The sequence below is a fragment of the Nelusetta ayraudi genome, unplaced genomic scaffold, assembly GCF_046127955.1.
Source record: "Nelusetta ayraudi isolate G7.1 ecotype Tasmania unplaced genomic scaffold, CSIRO-AGI_Nayr_v1 ptg000082l, whole genome shotgun sequence".
In the NCBI taxonomy this organism is placed as follows: Eukaryota; Metazoa; Chordata; class Actinopteri; order Tetraodontiformes; family Monacanthidae; genus Nelusetta; species Nelusetta ayraudi.
In genome coordinates, this window is record NW_027466132.1 from 379292 (window position 1) to 401500 (window position 22209).

Genomic DNA, 22209 nt, shown 5'->3' on the forward strand with positions numbered 1-22209 from the left:
ACCCCGAAACCCTAACCCTAACCCTAACCCTAACCCTAGCTTCAGGCTTATCGTTAACCCTAATTCAATGCAAGTCTATGGGGTGAAACTTCAACTTTGTCCTAGAGACATGGGGCCACTTGCTTTTTCATCAGGAGCCCCCAAAGAGCGCCCACGCCAAATCTGGGACTTCTAGTACTTGAGGAACCCCGAAACCCTAACCCTAACCCTAACCCTAACCCTAGCTTCAGGCTTATCGTTAACCCTAATTCAATGCAAGTCTATGGGGTGAAACTTCAACTTTGTCCTAGAGACATGGGGCCACTTGCTTTTTCATCAGGAGCCCCCAAGGAGCGCCCATGCCAAATCTGGGACTTCTAGTACTTGAGGAACCCCGAAACCCTAACCCTAACCCTAACCCTAACCCTAGCTTCAGGCTTATCGTTAACCCTAATTCAATGCAAGTCTATGGGGTGAAACTTCAACTTTGTCCTAGAGACATGGGGCCACTTGCTTTTTCATCAGGAGCCCCCAAGGAGCGCCCACGCCAAATCTGGGACTTCTAGTACTTGAGGAACCCCGAAACCCTAACCCTAACCCTAACCCTAGCTTCAGACTTATCGTTAATCCTAATTCAATGCAAGTCTATGGGGTGAAACTTCAACTTTGTCCTAGAGACATGGGGCCACTTGCTTTTTCATCAGGAGCCCCCAAGGAGCGCCCATGCCAAATCTGGGACTTCTAGTACTTGAGGAACCCCGAAACCCTAACCCTAACCCTAACCCTAGCTTCAGGCTTATCGTTAACCCTAATTCAATGCAAGTCTATGGGGTGAAACTTCAACTTTTTCCTAGAGACATGGGGCCACTTGCTTTTTCATCAGGAGTCCCTAAAGAGCGCCCAAGCCAAATCTGGGACTTCTAGTACTTGAGGAACCCCGAAACCCTAACCCTAACCCTAACCCTAGCTTCAGGCTTGTCGTTAACCCTAATTCAATCCAAGTCTATGGGGTGAAACTTCAACTTTGTCCTAGAGACATGGGGCCACTTGCTTTTTCATCAGGAGCCCACAAGGAGCGCCCATGCCAAATCTGGGACTTCTAGTACTTGAGGAATCCCGAAACCCTAACCCTAACCCTAACCCTAGCTTCAGGCTTATCGTTAACCCTAATTCAATGCAAGTCTATGGGGTGAAACTTCAACTTTGTCCTAGAGACATGGGGCCACTTGCTTTTTCATCAGGAGCCCCCAAGGAGCGCCCATGCCAAATCTGGGACTTCTAGTACTTGAGGAACCCCGAAACCCTAACCCTAACCCTAACCCTAGCTTCAGGCTTATCGTTAACCCTAATTCAATGCAAGTCTATGGGGTGAAACTTCAACTTTTTCCTAGAGACATGGGGCCACTTGCTTTTTCATCAGGAGCCCCTAAAGAGCGCCCAAGCCAAATCTGGGACTTCTAGTACTTGAGGAACCCCGAAACCCTAACCCTAACCCTAACCCTAGCTTCAGGCTTATCGTTAACCCTAATTCAATGCAAGTCTATGGGGTGAAACTTCAACTTTTTCCTAGAGACATGGGGCCACTTGCTTTTTCATCAGGAGCCCCTAAAGAGCGCCCAAGCCAAATCTGGGACTTCTAGTACTTGAGGAACCCCGAAACCCTAACCCTAATTCCAGCAGTAACCCTAACCCTAACCCTAGCTTCAGGCTTGTCGTTAACCCTAATTCAATCCAAGTCTATGGGGTGAAACTTCAACTTTGTCCTAGAGACATGGGGCCACTTGCTTTTTCATCAGGAGCTCCCCAAGAGCGCCCACGCAAAATCTGGGACTTCTAGTACTTGAGGAACCCCGAAACCCTAACCCTAACCCTAACCCTAGCTTCAGGCTTATCGTTAACCCTAATTCAATGCAAGTCTATGGGGTGAAACTTCACCTTTGTCCTAGAGACATGGGGCCACTTGCTTTTTCATCAGGAGCCCCTATGGAAGGCCCACGCCAAATCTGGGACTTCTAGTACTGGAGGAACCCCGAAACCCTAACCCTAATTCCAGCAGTAACCCTAACCCTAATTTAAGCCTCATCACTCACCCTAATGCCATGCAAGTCTATTGGTGTCAAAAATCAACTTTGTCCTAGAGACATGGGGCCACTTGCAGGTTCATTGGGAGCCCCCAAGACACACCCACATCAATTTTGGGGCTTCTAGCACATTAGGAACCGCAAAACCCTAATTCCAAAACCCTATCTCCAATCCCAATCCCAACCCGAGTGCTAATTTCAACCCTAACCCTAATCTGAACCCCAATCTCAACAAACAACAAACTCAAATGAGGTATCTACAAAATCGATACATATTGACTTGGAATGGCCTCAAACATGGTCCTCAACACTTCCTTGGAGTAACATTTTGTCCACATACCAAATTCTTCCATTCTGCCATGCGCAAATTGAGATTCATCTCAATAGGGAAATCATTCACATTGAATTATTTATTATTTTATACCTGCAGAGCCACTGTGAACTACTTTTTAGAGCAACTAAATCAACGCACTGTGGTGTAATTTGAACACTTGACCTGCAGGTGGCAGCGTCAGACAACATTGGCAATGCAGACGTACGGTACAGTGTACAGAGTTCATAATTAAAAGCAAATGAGAGGTTTCCAGGAAGTGACAAAGGTGCCTGTGGTTAAATACAGAGTAATCTCACAGCGTGGTTGGATGTCTGTTCTTGTCTTAGTCTGTCTATATATATATATACATATATGCGTGTGTGTGTGTGTGTGTGTGTGTGTAATTCTATTGGATATTTTAATCATATATACAACGGCTCTGAATATTTTAGCAATGCAGAAAAATTGACTCAAAGAGCACAGAGCAACCGGCAATATTCCAAATCTCTGTATGTGTATTTTTTTCAACAAAACACAAGTATACACTCTCCAAATTGCAGTATACTGACATGTTGGTGTTTATGACTCACTCTTTTATTTTACCCCAATCTTATGCAAGTACACTTTGGAGTTCCCGCAAGAACGCTGGTCCAGAAATACACCTGGCATCATCCGAGGAACATTCCAACAGTGGTGTTAATCAACTTATTAACGCCACCCTTATGTAACATAAAAATGAACTGGGGGAAATGGCCCCTGTCTTTGAACTTTTCATGCGTGTGGCCATACCTGTCAATAATTTTCCCGCAATCACCTCAATCCCTGCACACACTAACACACAAACACTCTCTCTCTCTCTCTCTCTCTCTCACACACACACACACACACACACACACACACGTCAGTGTCATCGTTGTGTAACGGTGCTGACGCAGGTAGGGGGGTTAAAGTCCGCTCCACACACTTGTGCGGCCGGAATTACAGGTCACTGGCTCAAAGACCTCTCCAACCAGGGCGAGTGGAATTATACCTTTAGAGGTTTTTTCCCCCCTCCTCCTCCCTGCATAGCTTTGTTTGTTTGTTACTTTCACCGACTTTTTACTTACATAAGACGCTTTTGTGCATCTAACGGTTTAAAGGTAAGACACAACACATGCACACTTTGGCCGGCAGGAAAGGAAAGTGCACTTGAAGTGCATCCAAGTCCAATCGTTAAAAAAATGAGCTTTGGGGGTTTAATAAAGTTAAACTTTTTTTTATTGCAAACCAAACATGGTCACATAAATCTTAAACAATTTTACAATTTACAGTACATTTAACATGAATTGTTACATATACATATTTAGGCATACTCTTTTCTCCTTTTTTTTTTGTTCAATATACATTAAAACTAGTACACGTGACTCCAAATATACAAACACATTTTCTTTAAATACCTTCGAACTGCATTACAGCAATATTAAAATGGAATGTTCAGTTCTGATGTTGTCAGCTCGGCGAACCGCGAGGTGAAGATGACACGACGGCGAGGAGGTGGTGGTGCGGGAGTGGTGACACAGTTGGCAAGCAGGACTTACACAGGCGCCCCTGAACTCATCTGAACATGTCACAGTTATCACCTAGTGGCGGCGCTCGGCATTACCATTATTGTTTTATGTGCAAAATAAAGATATCAGGAACAAAACAAACATCAGTTGAGTTTTCTCAAGTGTTAAAGACACAAGTGTAAATAATAATATAATAATAATTTAGCACTACATCGTTCTGACCCAAGACTGCAACCCCTCCCCCGCCCCTCATCCCCACCTGCATTGGTAATAGAGGTCAACAAACCCAAAGAGATACGAGCTTTGATGGAGAGGAAACACAAAGGCACAGTCGAGAAGAAAATAATATTTATGATCATGTCCCTCTCTGTAACGTTCAGCATCAAATGACTCCTCTCTCAAACACACGTGCAGGTGAGTGAAAAAGTGCCCGGCGGTGACCCAGACTGAGCCAGGCAACGTTCCCAAGACTGACACCCACACAGGATGGAACAGGTCTCGCTACATAGAAGAAAGCTGGGAAAGATGTCAGGGGCGTGATGCGTGCCCGGTCCGGTATGACGTCTCTCTCCGGCTCTGGGAGGAAGTCGCTTGTGTGCTTTGTCGGCTGTCGGGACGTGAACTTCCGAAGCTGCCTCGGCGATGTGCAAAGGATCTCAAGACGGGCGCTTGCGGGTGGGGAAAAAAATCTGCAGACGGTCGGAAGAATTTTGTGCGTTTAGGGTTGCAGGTGGGCCGACCTGATGACGTCCTGGGCGCGTCCCGCAGGGGGCGTCACGGCGCGGATTCACAAATATCCATCTTCCCGACTCGGTGGGGGGAGGGGAGAAATGTACACTTGAGAGTCACGAGCTTCCGAGCGGACGCGCCGCAGTTTTCAAGTCTGTTAGGTGCAAAGTCAAGTTGGTTGTTGGCTCCGGGTTGCCGAGTCCTATAGGTAGGAGTCCATGGACGGGGCGTAGGAGAAGCCCACGAAGGCCTCGGCCGCCTCCTTGATGCTGGCCGTGACCAGGACGCTGTCCGGGGAGCAGCCGATGGAGCTGGGCACCGGCTCGTCTGTGAACTCGGGATCAAAGTGCCGCAAGTCGTTGGGTCCCGTCTGGAAGGAGGGCGATGGAGGGGAGGAAGGAGGGGGGGAGGGCGAGACAAATAGAGGAGGATTAGCCGGAGGGGGACGGCTGAAGCAAATACCTTCGCCATATCAGGCGACGCTTTCATCTGAAGCGAGAACGAGCTCTGGTTGCCTTGACTGGGTTACGTAACTAAAGTGAAGAAAATCGGGAATCCGTGCGCATTTGGATTTTTTATTTTTTTCTTTAAGAAAAAAAAAAAAAAAAAAAGGGAACGTACCACGTTAGGGTTGAAGGGAGGGGTGATCTTCTTGGCGTTGAGATCGTCCCAGTTGATGGGCGAGAAGAAGACATGGTTCTTGATTTCGACCTGCGGGAGAGACAAACGCCGTCAGACGCCGTTCTCTGCGCAGACACTGCAGGCGGCGGCGAAATAAAAGACGGGGCACTCACAAAGTCCTCCTTGCAGCCCAGCCTCTTGGTCCGCTCCTTCTGCAGCAGGCCCTCCAGCAGGTGTCGAGCCGCATTGGAGATGTTGGGCTTGAGCTGCAGCGGCTTGTTGAGGATGTTGTCGTACATCTCGGCCGTGTTGCGGCTGTAGAACGGAGGCTGCAAACGGTGGAAGGCATGGAGGACGTGTTCAGACTCGAGGAACATTAGAAAAGTGAGGAAAAATTCGAGGCTCAGTTCATGAATCACACTCACCAGGCCGTACAGCATCTCGTAGAGAACGGCTCCTAGACACCACCAGTCTACTGTCCTGTCGTACGGCTGCTTGTGCAGAACCTCAGGAGCTAAATACTGCAGACGGAGGAGAAGCTTGAGTTTCATCAAAGCAACGTTGTTGGTCAAATGATCCGCGACGATCAGATCGTTTTCTTTTCTCACCTCTGGCGTACCGCAGAAGGTGGACGTGGTGCCGTTGGGCTCGATGTTCTCCTTGCACAGGCCAAAGTCGGTGAGGATGATGTGGCCCTGCGAGTCCAGCAGGATGTTCTCAGGCTTCAGGTCCCGGTAGACGATGTTGAGCGAGTGCAGGTAGCCCAGCGCGCTGGCGATCTCGGCGGCGTAGAAGCGCGCCCGCGGCTCCAGGAAGCAGCGCTCACGCTGGAGGTGGTAGAAGAGCTGAAGAGAGGAAGAAAAAAAAAGCCAGAGACAGAATTAGAAACTATTTTTTTCTTTGTAATAAAATAAAAACTTAATAAAATGTCAATTACGTAAGAGTTTATTCTGGGATAGGTAGAGATTAGGCAGGAAACAGACAATAACAAAGACTGATGCAGCGAGAAAAATGAAACCCAGCGGGAGGATATTGAGAGGCAGGAAGCCAACCAAGATTAAAGGTCCCGTATTAAAGCAAATCAAGTGCACTTGTGTTTTCTAGCAAAATATTTCCCTCGAGCCTGCCCCAAAAACAACCGCTGCTAACCAAGGCCCATGTTCACTTCTTTTACTTGCCACACTTTTAAGAAAACGCAAGACTAAATCCCATCGTTTTGAGGGCTTTGTGATGTCACAAAGGGCTCTGATGCCAGGCCAGGTGATGACACCTGCAGTCAGGTGTTTGTTCCTCTGAGGACATCTTGGTTGTTTTCTCTTCCAAACATGTAGAAGGCCCAACAGAGCAGCAGCTTCAGCAGCATTTTATGGCCAAAAAGGCTGCAAACACAGGGCTAAATGGAGCTTTACATTCGTCTGAGATTTTTAAAAAAAACACAGACAAATGAGGGCCAGAGGTGAGGTGATCGAGGTCCGGTAGGATGGAGGGAAGAAGAGTGGAGGGAGAGTGAACGCATCCTGTTTCCTGCCGCATTTAATCAGCGGCTCGTCTCTGCTCGTCCAACAATCGCAGGAAATTAACCCGATTAGAGCCGCGGCCGAGTCTGTATGGCGCTGCTAATTTTGGGCCACAAGTCGCTCCCCTCCCCCACCCATTTACCCTCCTCCCCTCCCACCCCTGCTGACCCACCCTGTGATTTCCGGAGAGGTGTTTCCTTTAGAAGAAGCGAAAGACAAGAAGAGAGACGGCGAGTTCAGGATTTCCTCTCTGAAGAAGAGACGACGGGAGCAGAGCTTGTTTCTTTTTTGTCCCGTCGTCTCGTCTCCTCTCTCCAACTACTACATCATCATCATCATCATCATCAAGGCTCTCGCTATAAATATCCCGGCTTCCCTTTCCTGCAGACTCACCTCTCCTCCGTTGATGTAGTCCAAGATGAAGTAGAGCTTGTCGGCCGTCTGGAAGGAGTAGTGGAGGCCCACCAGGAACGGGTGCTTGACGTTCTTCAGCAGCACGTTCCTCTCGGACATGATGTGCTTCTCCTGAGAGTTCAAGTACAAAATCAAATTTTAAAAATGACGTCACAGGGGTGGGGAAGCAGTTCTGACTTTTGCACACGTTTTGCTGATTCTTGCGCTCGGTTCTCTTACCTCCTTCTTCTTGAGGATGGCCTTCTTCTGCAGCACCTTCACGGCGTAGAACTCGTCGTCGGCCCGGTGGCGCGCCAGCAGCACCTTGCCGAAGCTGCCCTTGCCGATGACCTTGAGGAAGTGGAAGTCGCTGGGCTTGGCCGAGGGGTTGGAGGAAGGGCCCAGGTTGATCTGCTGCGAGGGGCTCGGCTGTGGATGGAGAGAAAGGAGAAGGGATGAGGACCAGGCTGGAGGATCAGCAGCAGACGGAGCCACGAGCGAGCGAGGAGACTCACCGGGGGGGAGGGGTTGGCGTTCATCAGCTCGGCTTCCTGCGGGGGGCTCAGGTTCAGGATGGACTGGACCTCGGGACTGCGGGGTGGGAGAGAAAACACAACTTGAGATCCTTCTTCAGACTCCCTGCTGGGTGAATCAGCTGAACACAGAGGAGTCACTGAGGGTTTTTTTGTTTCTTCCCCCTCAGAGGAATCAAAGCAGAGCATCGCTGGCCACGATCCCACTTCATATTTTTTCTCTCTCTTTTTTTTCTTTTTCCATGAGGACAGTCACGGTAACATGAGTCAGGCTGGTACTCACTGCTTGCAGGCGTAGGAGTTTGCGGCGAGCCGCTGAATGAAGTCGTTCAGCCCCATCCTCCTCTGTTTCATGAAAGCTGCAACACACAAGACAAGAAGGGAAGTGTGAAGAAGTGTTCCAGTTGAAAAGTTGAAGTCATCATCATCATCATCATCACCACAACCGGCGGAGGAGATGAGTCCGTACCGGTGACTAAAGCCACCAGGCTCCTGGACTTGGAGTAAGTCAGCTCAGGCTTGTGTGGGTCTGTGTGGATCGTCATGATGTTGTCGAGAGTTTGCGTCAAATTGTGAGCCACCATCCTGCCGTCTGGGCTTTTTATGACCCAGGGGGGAGGAGCTGCTGCACTGGTGGGCGGCACCCTGAGGTGGGCAGCAGCCTCCTCCCCGCCCCCTCCAACAACCCTGCTCTCGACCAATCAGGAGGCTGCTCAGCTCGCGGCAGCGCCTCCAGTTGTGATTGCGTCAAGAGTTTAGAGTATAAAAAGTCTTTTTCAAGTTTTGTGATATTAAAAAAAATCTATGAGGAATTTCGGTGTGTTAGTTTGCAAAGAGACGCTTTTATTCAATCGGTGCCGGGCAGACGGGACGCTGTAGTTCCACGGAAACATATAGCCTGCACAGTAATCACAACCAGATGCTCTTTGCCGGCTCGGCTTTCCGACCAGCGAGACTCCGACTGAAAGAGTCTGCAGGAGGAGCTGCACACAGTCGCTGCTCTCTGCAGGCCGCAGCTATTTGTGCAACTCCGTGTCCACACTGGGCATCTGACCCCCGACCCCTCTATCCACACACCACCACCACCACCCAACTTCTCCTCCTCCTCCCTGAAACTGCAACTTGGTCCTGTTCAAATAACCTGATAGCCCCCAAACTGGGCCTATCGGCTTCACTCCTTGGCTGCCCCTCAATTAAAACGCTGTGGGAGTGACGCAGGTTCCCAGGAGTACACACACACACACACACACACAGAGGGAAAAGCGCCTGGGCTGAGCTGAGCTGGAGAAGAGGCCCCGTGCCAAGAAAAAGCCGCTGCTAGTGGAAAAGTACAGAGTAAAAGGCTGCCGGCTACATTCAAGTCAAACAACGCACACGTATAGACTCACACACACACAAACAAAATGAGAGACTGAAGGTGCCAGAACTCTTGAAATGTGATGATCTGGGTGGGAAAGAACTGCCAGTGCTGCCCGAGTGAGTCCAAAGAGTATGAGGCTCATGAGGCGCGGTTATGTAAGTCAGGCACCTGGATCAGCTTCACCCGGGGCAGAATCAAAAGTGTCACAAGACCTGAGAGTGGACGACCAGGTTCAACCACCGCGCGTAAAAGCAGAAAGGGTTATGTGCGTAAAAGTCAATTTCCATAGTTTTGATTTTCTTTCTTTTTGTGGGGAGGGGGAGAAAGACAAGCTATTTAATACTGGAGCTCTACTGTAAAGTACCATTCACAACAATTTGGCGTTGAAAATCTTAAGTGAGTCCCAAAAACTGTCTATAATTTGCGCAAAACCACGATCCGCATCCCAAAGCAGCTGCGAGGATTCCGGTTCCACCGCGCACCAATACAAACAAACCCTCTAAAAAAGAAAACTCCCGAGAAGCAGGTCAAATTCAACCAGCTGCTGAATACTAAAGAGCTGGTCCGGCTCCTTTGATTCACTTTTAACAGGGACACACAGTCTGCAAAAAAAAAGAAGAAGAAAAAAAGGCTTTTCCCTCTGAAGATACCAGCGCGGTAAATTCAGGTCACTGGATTATGGGGTGAACGGAGCGCGGCGATAGAAAAGTGTCTGGCAGCGACTCCAACAACAACAAGAAAGTTTCTAGCCAATGGACTTTTTTTTTTTTTTTTTTTTTTTTGTCGTAGAGACAGAAGTAGGGGAAATGGAATAGAAACGGAACGCGGCCCACTTACAGGTCAGCGCGGTCGTCTTGTCCTTCATTTGGATGCCGTGTCGTCTACAGTCCGAGCAGAGAGAAGCAGCCGCGGGAGTCCTCGGCAGGCGGGCAGGTGATCACAGTAAACTGACTGACTGACTGCACTCTTCTCCTCCTACCGCACACTTTCCTTCACGGCAACTTTTTTTTTTTTCTCTTCTAATTCCTCCCGTCATACTTTTCTGGGCGGAGACGCCCCGCCCCCCTTCTCCCTCCTATGTTTCCTCCTCTCCTGCAGACTTGATGCGTGTTTTCCTGAGAGGGAGGGGCTCCTCCGCATTGAAAACAAAACAGCTCACTTTTAATTGTTTTGGGTCCCCACTCCAATAAAAAAAAGGAAAGTGGTCTCACCTCGGAGGGTTTTTCCCTCTAAATACCAGAATAGCTTTTTTTTTTTTTTTTTTTTTTTTCCCCTTCAAATTTTCATTCAAAACTTTTACGGCCGTAATTGATAAAGAGTTGTAACTACAGGAAATGAACATTTGTCTGTTTATGAATAAAGAGAAAATAAAAACAAATAAAATACATGCACACTGCACAGCAACAATGTGGAAGAATACACATGACTTTAAAAAAAATATATATAGCAAACCCATTAAAAAATGATTTACAAAAACAAGATTGTCCTTGAAAATATTTAATGCCGCCACTGAAACGCTTTTTTTTTTTTTTTTTTATTCCTACTTTTAGTTTCTCACTGATCTGACAATTGTATTTTTACTTTAAACAAGCGGCTCGCCAACATCGCCGGGCACATCTGCGCTCGTACCCATGCCAAACGGCCTCCATGAGGCGCTTATCTAATCACTGAAGCCAGGTGGGTTGGGGGGGGGGGTGTTGCACCCACTTGATCCACGTTTTAGGAAATTTCCAGCCCCGGGAATATACGATAAATTAAAGAACTCCTCCTCCGGGCTGCTGGACAGTTTTCTGTGTCAGTAAGACTCTGTTGGTGGAAGCCATTTGTTCCCAAGGCTCCATCCAGACACACCTGCAAATAAATCACTTGCACCTCAAGGGGGGGGACTGCTTCATCTGCTTTGTTTGCCTGTTTGTGTTCCCGTCAAGTGAGTGCTTGGAGCAATTTATTTTGCACTTGGAAGCACAATAAAGACCCGAACTGTAATTTTTTTTTGTTTGTCACTTTTACCTGCAGGTTGTGAACCTGCACCTGCAGCCACTCTTGGAAACTTACTGGAGTTCACAGCGTCCCCACGCTGCCAGGTTGTTGATTAACGCTGACCATCAGCGCTTGATTGACGGCCGCAGACACGCCGCTGCACGCAAAGTCAACGCCGCGCACCCCTGCTGTCTTATCGCGGAATGGGAGGAGCGGCAATTAAGAAAAAGAAAAAACACTAATGGAAACGTACAGCAGGGAAGAGAGGCTGGAGCGGCTGCGGTTGCGTAAGCGGTTGCGACACGAATAAATATGAAATGGAAGAGTGGATCAAACAAGGCATGGCGAGTCGATTGTTTGAAAAATAAAAGCGTGAATGTATTGAGACAGTGAATACAACTGTGATTGTGTGTGTGTGTGTGTGTGTGTGTGTGTGTGTGTGTGTGTGTGTGTGTGTGATTTTTCTTCTCCAAGAACATCATTGTGACGGCGCACTTTCTAAATAAAAGCTTCAACTTCTCTTTCTTGTTCCTTTCCTTACTTAACTCAGCTCCAATCTCAATATTAGTCTGCCCAAGGCCACCTGACACACACACACACACACACACACACACACACACGCACACACACACACACACACACACCTGGCGGTCAAAACAGACCTGCAGGGAGCCTGACAGGACACGCGCATATATGCATGAAGCCATGCACACGGACAGACAGACATGAGCTCAAGGGCAAGACACCGACCGAGCACACGCATGCACGCACACATACACACAGGCATCTTTAAGGAAACTAGACGAGGAGGGAGGGAGTCACGCCAAGGTGCCTCGCAGCCATCAGAACACTTTGTTAAAACTTTCCCCGATGTGACAGTGCAGGCTGCAGCCGTGCCATCTTCCTCTTCCTCCTCCTCCTCTTCAAAAAAACCTCAAAACATTCTCTACATTCTACTCAGTCCTGAAACAACGCCACGTAACTTCGAGACGAGTGCACAAGTGAAGTTGCACACGTTGTCCCCTGAGCATGGACTGAGGCAAGCAGAGCAAGTGGCAACACAGAAGAACTTGAAAGAAAAAAAGGGCTTTTCAGTCTCTGTACATATTTCCATAAGCACAACAGCAAACACTTACACCTTTCTGCAAACACATAGATGTAAACTGTGAGCGCAAACAGAGAGGAAGGAGGAGAGAGACTTGCCAGATCATTCAGGAGACCTTACCTGCAGCGGGGCGTCTGCACTGATCGAGTGTCTGCATGTCATGGCACACAGCTGAATGAAACGGGAGGCGGGCGGAGAGAAGGGATCGGGGGGAGCAGCAGCAGCAGCAGCAGCAGCAGGAGTTCCACCCAGTATTTTTCCTCTCTGGCTCACTTTCTCCCCGCCAGATTAACAGGCTGCCTGCGTTTGGGTTCCAGCGACCGGGACAAGAGGAGGTTCTCCACAGGCCTGGGCCTCCATCTGTGTGTGTGTGTGTGTGTGTGTGTGTGTGTGTGTGTGTGTGGTTATGTAAAGCACTGGTGGCACTGCCAGTCCATGCTAGGGATGCCACCAACTCAATACACACAGTGCATGGAAGTAATAAAGAGACGGGGACTGATGGTGGGGGAGGGGCGGTCGGGTTGAACTTTGAATTTGAACCCATCCAATAAAGTTGAATTCAAACCCCCCCCCCCCCACCACCACCACCACTCCCTCTCTCTCTCTCTCTCCCTCCTTCACACACTTGACTCGGCAGAATTGGTCTCTCCCTCTCCCACGCCACCGCGATCTGGGCCGGTTCCGTGCTCCCAGCTCCCAACCAGAGGGGTGAGGCAGAGGAGGTAGCAGAGAGGGTGGTAGGGGTGGCGATGAGTGTGCTCGTGGCCGCGCCATCGATCTGCCGCTGAATGCCAATGAGCCTCGGCGGCCGAGGATCCAAATGGCACCGTTATATAAAAGGCAGCGGCTATTCAGGGAGGACAGCCGGGCCTTTTATACTACTCCACTGAACTGCCAGTGTGTGTCTGCGTGTCTGCGTGTCTGTGTGTGTGTGTGTGTGTGTGTGTGTGTGTGTGTGTGTGTGTGTGTGTGTGTGTGAAGAGTTTGTCCGGCTCCCACAAACTGTCCCACTTATTCTGTCTGCTATATTTCTAAAAATAAACATGTGACCACCCGGGCGGTTGATGATTAAAAGGTCCCCTGTATTTCGCCCGTATTCAGGCCTCACTTTAGCCGCTGGACTCAAAGCGGACCAGTTTGTGTAGAATTAAAAATATCCAAAAGCTCCACAGTGGAAAGAATCAACGGCAAACTTCGCTTCCGCGCTTTTATCTTTTATCTTTTCTTGCGTTACTCATCCCGACCCTCCAGCAGAGATGGTCAGTTCTCGCTTCCTGCTGCTCTGTCGAGATTGGAGTTGAGAAGGTGGAGGCCTGAGATCACTCATTCCCTTTGTGACATCAAAAAGAGCCGGTAGACAGAACTGTCTTGTTTCAGAAGCCCATCAAAAAAAGAACGGACTCTATTCATTCATGGCCAGAATGGTGCTGAGTCACTAAAAGACCTTGTGCGAAAGCGGCAGTACTACAACTTTCTTTTGCACAATACTTTACCGAAAATCTGACAGCTGGATGCTCTTCATTCTATTGGGATCATTGCAAGCTTCTTCTTTTTTTTTGCACTGCAGTTTTTAAACAAACAACTAACAAGTGTCTTTGTCTGAACAGAGTTATTCTTTATCCTGTATTAAGGACTCAGCTATTTTGGATTGTTGTGTTTACTGACACTATCACAATGCAATCAAGTGGCTGTAAGAAGAAGTGACAACAATGGCCTTTATCACCAGAGCCAATTTAGCTCCCGGCTTCATTTCTTCTTCCTTCGGGGATTAGAGAACAAACAACGTGTTACATAATTTAGAGAAATATAGTTATATAATTGTGTGAAATGGCCTGAGGCTGGCGTGATCTTTGGTATGTGGTGTTGTTCACCTGATGAATATGCGCTGATGCAAATGCATGAACAACAGTGGTAACTTGAACAGATAATTAAACAGACAGACATTGTTCAGTCAAATTACTGCTGATCGTTGAATGAGAACCGCCGCCGGTGATCCAATCACCTGGTGAAGACATGATTGGATCACTGAAGGTGGATCTTTACCACCAGGTGTAAACCGGACCCCGCACCCTCCACCCTGCCAGAACATACCTGTCCAGTCTGAACAGGCTGTGGTTACACAGCGCCACGTCAGGGTGTGGCTAGTGGCTGCAGGTGGGAGCCAATAACTAAGTCAACAAATCACACAAATGATTTGAAAGTCAAAAAACAGAACACGGCGTTGCTTAAAATCATCTTTAAAGTCCCGTTGTGACGTCACAGGTCTGGGAAATTGTTTTCAATTCCAAGTGGGATGGGAACGCTTCATTAATGCCCTTTGGGAGATTCAGGGACTTTGTGTTAAGATCAAGATAACGAGGACGCAGTCGGACGGTTGCAGCGTGTTCCGTGACCTCCCTCCTCCCAGTCAGGAGTGAGAACATGTCCGAGTCATTTTTTGCGAAACTCTTCTCTTCCCTGAGATGACACAAGAGACACGGCAGGAAATGAGAGAGAGGAATGACAAGCAGTGCAGGTCCCGATCGCCGAGCGGGAACATTGTGTTCCTGGCTCACCCTGGGACTTTTTTTTTCTTTTCTTTTTTTTTTTACATTTTTACAAGAAGCAATATTTTTTTCCGCCATTATCAACTGGACCACACCGGGCCTCAAATAAAGGCCTGTGGGATTTAAGGCTACAATTAGTGTGAGGTTCTGACGGTCAGCTTTCAGTTTTAGGGAACCAAGGGGTTCAGCGGCAGTCACACACACACACACACACACACACACACACACACACACACACGATGGCACAATTTCACGTTCTCACAAAGATCTTTTCAAATTAAGGCACAAGACTTGCTGCGTATATCTGGAACATAAAGGACCTGATTCCCTCCCAAAACAAAGCAAGGGAGTGAGCGCTGGGAGTGTCTTTTTAAATTGTAGGCCGCCTGAATATGCTGGCTATTGTACGCCTGTGTGTGTGTGTGTGTGTGTGTGTGTGTGTGTGTGTGTGTGTGTGTGTGTGTGTGTGCGTGCGTGCTAAGCTCTTCAGGGCAGGTCGACACAAGTGAGAAATCCCTCCTGAATGGCAGGAGAAACGAGTCAACAGCCACGGCATCTCGCAGCCGCAGCGCCTGCTGTTGTTGTCGCCGCTGCTGCTGTTGCGTCACCGAGGACAAGAAGCAGGTGAGGTGCGGGAGGAGGGGTGAGGTATGGCAGGTATGTAGGAGGTATGGGAACGCCGCATGCACTCACAGACCTGGCGGTGTCCCGTCGCAAACTGATAAAACACGAACGCTGATTAGCTGCGCTGCTAATTAGCATACAAACGGCACTGGTCAACAGCATTCCAATAGGAGCAGGTGCTGCGTGTTGCGTAAGGCCGCTCTGAGTAGCTGTGTGTACATTACTCCTAGAATTGCGCAAAGGCTAAATATCCCTTTAAAAAACAAACTGGTCATGGAAACGGCTAAAAAGGTGGTTTTTCAGACGTATCCATAGGAGTGTCATGGAAACACTTTTTTTTGCATTTACACATTACCGGACGTGACGTACGGGGTCACGTGACCAGTTCACTTCAAATGAAAATGGCGAATTATTTTTGGACGGAGGAGGAGACGTAATATTTTTTACAAGCCAATCAAAGAGAAAAATATAACAACCATTCTTGGCAGCAAACAACAATGAAATGCAGATTTATGGCTCAATGTTTTGTACCTCCATCCTCCTCAAAGTGGAGTCTTGCGGGACGAGATTTTGCGAGAATTACGGCTTATGCGCTTTGCACCATTCCATGGAAACGCTTTTATTTTGCGAAAAAAATAAAAGCAGCTGGTGAGAGACCACCAATAATATTTTCCACGTTTGTTTCTTACATAAGAGCGGGAAGATTTCCCTGTAATTACTGTTTTTGCCGGCATCCTTCTTAACGTTCGTCACACACACACACACACACACACACACACACACACACACCCCAGCCTAACGAGCCCAGTGACTCACTGGTGGCAACCACTGGTGCAAATGGGATCCTGTTTCTGGGGAACCTGGAACAACACGGAGAGGCCCAGGCCGCAGAAACAGCGCGTCACCGGCCTGTCGGCTAATTTGCTCAGATTCCTTTTTCCGTGCATCACCGCCTCTCAGATGGAGCCAACAAGTGAATTACACAAAAACATTTTTGCTGTGTTGTGGCGATGACGCTGCGAGCTGCCGCTCACTGAGGCAGAAAACCACCGCAGAGGAATTCACGTGACCAGGTTGGACTTGCCCTGGTCGCCGTCCCACCAACATCAAAAGCCAAGGCATAAAAAAAAAAATCAAATACCAGACGGGCTTGAAACAATCTGAGAGTGAGAGCCAGTTCAAGGACGGCATGCAGAGTCGGAAAATTTCACCCCCAACGCGGTGAAGCAGGAGCTGCTGAGCCAAGATGTCGCTTTGTTTAATTTAGGTCACACATCCTTTCAGCTTTGTTTACCCTTTTTATAGCAGTAGGAACTGATTTCGTCGGTGCAACGTGCTGCTTTTCATTGGGGGAGCGAAACGCTATTGTCGGGGGTTTTTTTGTTTGTTTTTTTTATTCAATCAAAAAAGGGGGTCAGTCTTGACAAACTCTTGCCGCAGCTGCTGCAGCTTGTGCGAAACCTGATCCGAGTTCCTGGAGCAAATCCAGAGCGTTTTTGTGCATCGTGGGCTGGGAAATCTGTGGCAAGAACATATGTTCTCTGCAGGGTGACGGTGCAACAGCGCTGCACTGCAGCTGGCATGTCTCTGATTGGTGCACGGCTTGAAGATCGTTTGATCATCTATTTAAGCAAACTCCATCTGCACGCACATCTGACACAGTCGTACTTCTGTGTTTTCACGTATTTAGCGACAATACTTTCAGAAAGCATGGTGCTAAAAAAAAAAGGATTCCGGGGGAAAAAATGTATCTGCCCTTTGTGATGTCATGAAAGCCACAAAAGGCTAACTATACTCCAGACGTTTGTTCTGCTCAGTTCTGCCACCTTTGACTCCTTCCAAACAAACTTCTTGGAGGGCCAAGAAGTATCAGTTTTAGCAGGAAGCTAACATCACTCTGCAGAAGGCAGTAAACAGAGGGCTAAATGTCCACAAAAAGATCCAATAAAAAGATGTGAAATTGGCTCGGCCTTTAAACTAAGGTGCAAAACAACCCAGATTCCACAAAACTTAAATCGACCTCAGCCGGATGGTGGAGCTCCTCCGTGTCCGGCTCCACACGGAGAAGCTCCGTGCCTGGGAAAACCGCTTTAAAAGACTTCAACATTCCTGCACGCAGCTAACTCAAGTCTGCCAGATCCACGACTCCAATAAAGGTTGATAATAAAACAGAGAGCAGATAGGCCCGACGCCAGAACGTGACCCGAGCACTCGCTGGACTGGGCTGTGACGCAGCGAAGGGATCGGAAGGACACATAGTGGAAAATCTAAATCCCTTATCGGCCCTGAACCCGGCCTGAACTTTCAAGCAGCAGGTGACAAACTCATGGAAATAAATAAATAAATGAATAGATAAAGGTTTTCTCAGCTGCAGGAAGTTGCAAACAGACGGTGGAAAAGGTCAGTGTGTCATGTGCGTGATGATGTGAGCTCAGTGTCGCCGTGTGTAAACACTGATTTTCTCTCCGAGGCCGTTCCCACCAAACAACTGGTGGCCGTGGCTGAACAACAGTCATTATCTTCAGGAGCTTTGAGGTTAGATGAGAGAGCCGGCCGGTGAGGCGTTTCACAAAGAGTGTGTGTGTGTGTGTGTGTGTGTGTGTGTGTGTGTGTGTTCGTTTGAGCACAATAAGAGGACAAAATGCGAGGGAGAAGCAGACGGGGACTGAATGAACGGACCAACAGGAGGGGAGAAGATGGAGGGAGGAGATGGAGGAGACGGAGGCGGCGGAGGAGCCGTGCAAGACGGATGGAGAGAGAAGGAGGGAAGTGAGGGAGCAGGAGAGGAGAAGAAAACAACAACTTACTGCTGTCGCCGGGCCAACAGTAGCTGTCAGGCTCTGACTCATTGTGGTAGTACAGGTCCATAGCCTGCATGGAGAACAAACAAGGCATCGCTGAGTCAAAACACAAGGCCAGCGCAACGAGAATAACTTCCTCAAAAGATCCCGTGTTGCAAAAAATTCACCAAATTTCACTGTTTCACTGTTTTCTAACGTGTGTCACTGGTGTCAGTGTGTCAGTGAACTCCCTGGAGTGAAGTAAAAGAACGCCAGCCCCGTGCTTCTTCTCAGAAAGAGTGCAACTCACAACACAGTTCCGGAAAGCAGCCCTGAGGTCATCGATGCCTCCTCCAATTACGATATATGAATTATTATGAAATTATCAGACTGTGTGATTCAGGGGGGGAAATCATTTAATACATTTGGAACATTGGGACCTTTAAAATAAAAAAATACAATTCAGCTCTGCACACACAAAGAGATAAAAAAAAAAAAATAGTATACATTTGAGGCTGTGCTGTGATGCTGCCATCTGACTGTAGCTGAACAAAACAAAACTGTAACCTCTAAATACTACATATTTTCCAAAGGTTCCCACTCAATGTTCAGCTCCAGTGGTCACTGGCTGCATCGTCTGTTGAAGGAATCCAACCTCCCGCCTCCTTAATTCTTCTTTGAGTCAAGTTGAATATGAAAAGGTTCATCAAGATGGTCAGCAAAATGCACTGCTTCACTAGCAAACATTTGGCTCTAGTCTTGTTCTTTTTTTTTTTTTAAAGGAGATGAATAATTCCAAAAGCAGGCATTGTGATTTTATTGGCATATTTTCTGACAGCAGCCCTTCAGACAATGCACCTCGTTCCCTACAAACCGGTTTTACCGCGTCTGTGTTACAAAACAACATGTTTCGCATCCCTGCCTCGGAAATCACATCACACCACAGATCTGTGGAGCAATTTGCTCCCTGGTGAGTGGCTAAAATTTAAACTTCATTTCTCTGAACATAGTCAGAAATGGGAAATCAGCAATAACTCATCGGAAAGCTGCCCCAAACTTTAGAATCCTTTCAGAAAGTCATTGCAAATGACTTGATGTTCATATGTACTGGTTTGAGTAGGAGGAGAGGTCATTGCAAACAGGAAGTACTGAAAAAAACAAACACCTTATGTAAGCATCACATAAGTAGATTTATGATTTCCAACACAGAGGTCAGTGAGCTGATATAGTTAATGGGCTGAAAAAGTAAACAAAGTCCGATGAAGATGCAAATCAGCGCTTGCTAGGTCGCTAATGATTGTCCTAAAGAGCCGTTTTGATGCTAATTTGTATCGATGATGATCTGCAGGCAAGTCCGTTGCAGTGAATCAGGAGTGGATTGTTGCTCTGAGACACCAGAGGCCATTGTTGTTGTCTGAAGGACTGTTTTCATATTTTAGATGTATACACTAGCAGTCAAAGGTTTGGATACACCTTCTCATGCAATTTCTTTATCTTAACAAGTTTCTGCACTGCAGATACTGAAGACATGAAATATATGAGCAAGATGTATGTAATTATGCAGCAAAGAAAAACACGTTCAATACCTCTAAATGTGATTTTTATGAAAGGTGGCTAATATAAAACGTGTTTGTGATTTTTTTGTTGTTGATACCATCAGTGGGAAAACTGCGATGTCAATTATCATGAGAATGAAAGAAAAGACATGAAATTCATAGGGTGTGTCCAAAATTTTGACTGAAATGTTTTAAGAAGGTAATAATATGGGTTTTAAGCAAAATCGCAATCTGAAGAGCCAGTAACGATGTGAGCGGGTGGAACTTGTTGTGAGGTTAAAGTCACAAAATTCGTCACTCGCATTGACTGAATAATTGGTGGTATTTCCGTCCTGGATTTTTCCCAAAGGGCTTCACTGCTGCGTCAGACATTCTTCCCATGGGTGTTTTTTTTTTTCCAAGAACGATGCAAGTTGAGGCCTGTGTGTTTGTCATCACTTCTTCCGCTCCCTTATTCAGCAGGAGCCTTTCAATGATCTGTCAATGGCGGCTGTAATGTGATCTCTAAAGTTTCAGTTTCAGCTGCCAGATCTCATCCAACCATAACTGCCCCTTTTTTTTCTCCGTCTATTCTCCCTCCATCAATAAAAGAATCTCCAGCGCTCTTCCTCCGCTCCCTCTTTCCCTCAAGTTGTTCATCGATTCAGCATAGAGACTCGTATCCATAGTGATGGTGAATCGAGGTTTTCTCTTCATTAATATTTCATCTAGATTTCTTTTTTGGTGTGCGTCTGTCTGTGTATGTCTGTGCGAGCATATTTCCAAAGGAGGACAGAGAGTTTGGTTTATTCATTCGCAGGGGTCGAGGAGAGGTGGAGGCGAGTCCAGCGCCGCTCTGAGTCGCGAGCGAAGGGTTGGAAAGATTTAAGATTCCGGCTTTGATGTAAAAGTGCAAAAAAGAGGAAACCAGGGTGAAGAAGAATCCAGCGGCTGAATTCTAACTCAGACAGACGCAGAGCTGTCAAGGCCGGAATATAAACATAAAATATGCGTCGACCTCAACGAGTTTTGTGCGGCGGTCAGCAGCAACACGGGAAGTTTTCACTGCGGTGAAACAGCCGCTGCAGCTCTCAGTTGTAAAGAAGCTCGTAAAAGAAGTGCTGCTGCTGCTGCTGCTGCTGCTGCTGCTGCTCCCGCTGCTGCTCAGTCATGGGACCCTCAGCTTTTTTACCTCCAGCACGAGGCTCTTTCATGACTAGACAAGAGTCGTTTTATTTTGAAGGTCGGCCCTCCCGGGTTGCCAGTTATTGCAGCCAGCAGAGGCAACACTACCAGGGAGTCTCGTCAGCGGCGGTGGCATATTTCTCAAGTTGCGCACCGGGTGTGAAGTATTGCGATACCGTCTGCTGGGATCGAAAGTCCTCCCGCTGCACATTAACACGCGCTTAACTACATCTGTCGCGCAATGAAACAAAAAGTATTTAAAGAAACACCTGCCTGTGTGCGCTGCCGGGGCTGCCAGGTGTCCTCCACGCCGTAGCCGATGTAGGGCCCACTACAGACGGAGCACTCCATCATTACGGGGCCGGCCAGCAGCGTGGGGCCGTGCACCCCCCAGGACTGGCAGCCGCACAGGTGCAGCTCCGGCTCCGCCTCTTTGTGCTTGGTGGAGCCGTCGCCACTGCCGCCGTGATGCCGGCCCAGCATCTTCCATCTCCTCACCTGGGTTCAGAAAGAATTCCTTAATAAGTTTCAAGTCCTTCTCGGTGACATTGTAGGAAAAGATTCAGGTGGAACGTTTAAGGTCTCGAATATGAAATATAAATTGCAGTAAAGGTCTCTCGCCTACTAAAAAAGTCCATACTTTACCTCTTTGGTTTGCTCCACTTTTTAAAAAAGATGTAAGTTTACACCATTATGGAAAGGTGACATCACAAAGGGCACGGACAGCTTTAAGTTTTAGTCCCTAGTCCATGTTGTTTTTTGCATGAGGCTGTGAACATAGGGCTGAAAATGATTTTTCTGCAGATCTACAGATGTTTTCCTTGATATAATTAATCGTTTTGAAGAATGGGAAAGCCCAAATAAAACCACTTACAATGTGAGATTTATAATGAAACCATCAACCAGGCTATTAATTTAGCAAAAGCTTCCTTTTGATGTCAGGGACATGTTGTCATCCCAAACAAGTCCATGTTCACATAACCCGAGCAGAAGTAAACACCGTTGTCAGTAGGTCAAGTTTTTGAGGGTCACCCAATGTTTGCAAAAGGTTGTGCAATAGGAGGCGAGTCAGTGGGATCAGGGTGGTGGTGGTGGGTGGGGGGGTCAGCTGTCTGACCTCCGTCTGACCTCCTCAAGCCAGACACAGCCAGGACCTTCCATTGCAAACCCGTCCGCCGGGTCGTCTGGTAGCATGTGATTTGCTGCCCTGACTAACTATATACCGCTGACTGAAAATGTCCCAGCAAGCACAAGCACAAGCATACATACACACACATATGTTGGACAGAGGAGGTGTCGGAGAGAAATATGAGCCTTGCAGTCAAAGGTCAAGGTGCAGGCAGCTCTTGAGGAGCAGCAGGAACTGCACGGCTGAATGTGC

At 47.8% G+C, this 22209-nt stretch overlaps 1 protein-coding gene across 1 annotated transcript in view; it reads right to left on the reverse strand.

Moving 5' to 3' along the window:
- Nucleotides 1-3607: 3607 nt before the first annotated feature.
- Nucleotides 3608-22209, reverse strand: part of sgk1 (serum/glucocorticoid regulated kinase 1) — a 31985-nt gene continuing 13383 nt past the window's right edge. Inside the window, exons 3-13 of the mRNA XM_076044644.1 lie at nt 21102-21326; nt 18136-18199; nt 7997-8072; nt 7696-7771; nt 7421-7609; nt 7181-7312; nt 5879-6115; nt 5696-5791; nt 5444-5599; nt 5271-5360; nt 3608-5019 (exon numbers count right to left, since the gene is read on the reverse strand). Coding sequence (XP_075900759.1) covers nt 4852-5019; nt 5271-5360; nt 5444-5599; nt 5696-5791; nt 5879-6115; nt 7181-7312; nt 7421-7609; nt 7696-7771; nt 7997-8072; nt 18136-18199; nt 21102-21326 — 1509 coding nt within the window. The 3' untranslated portion in view covers nt 3608-4851. The remainder of the gene's footprint in view (nt 5020-5270; nt 5361-5443; nt 5600-5695; nt 5792-5878; nt 6116-7180; nt 7313-7420; nt 7610-7695; nt 7772-7996; nt 8073-18135; nt 18200-21101; nt 21327-22209) is intronic.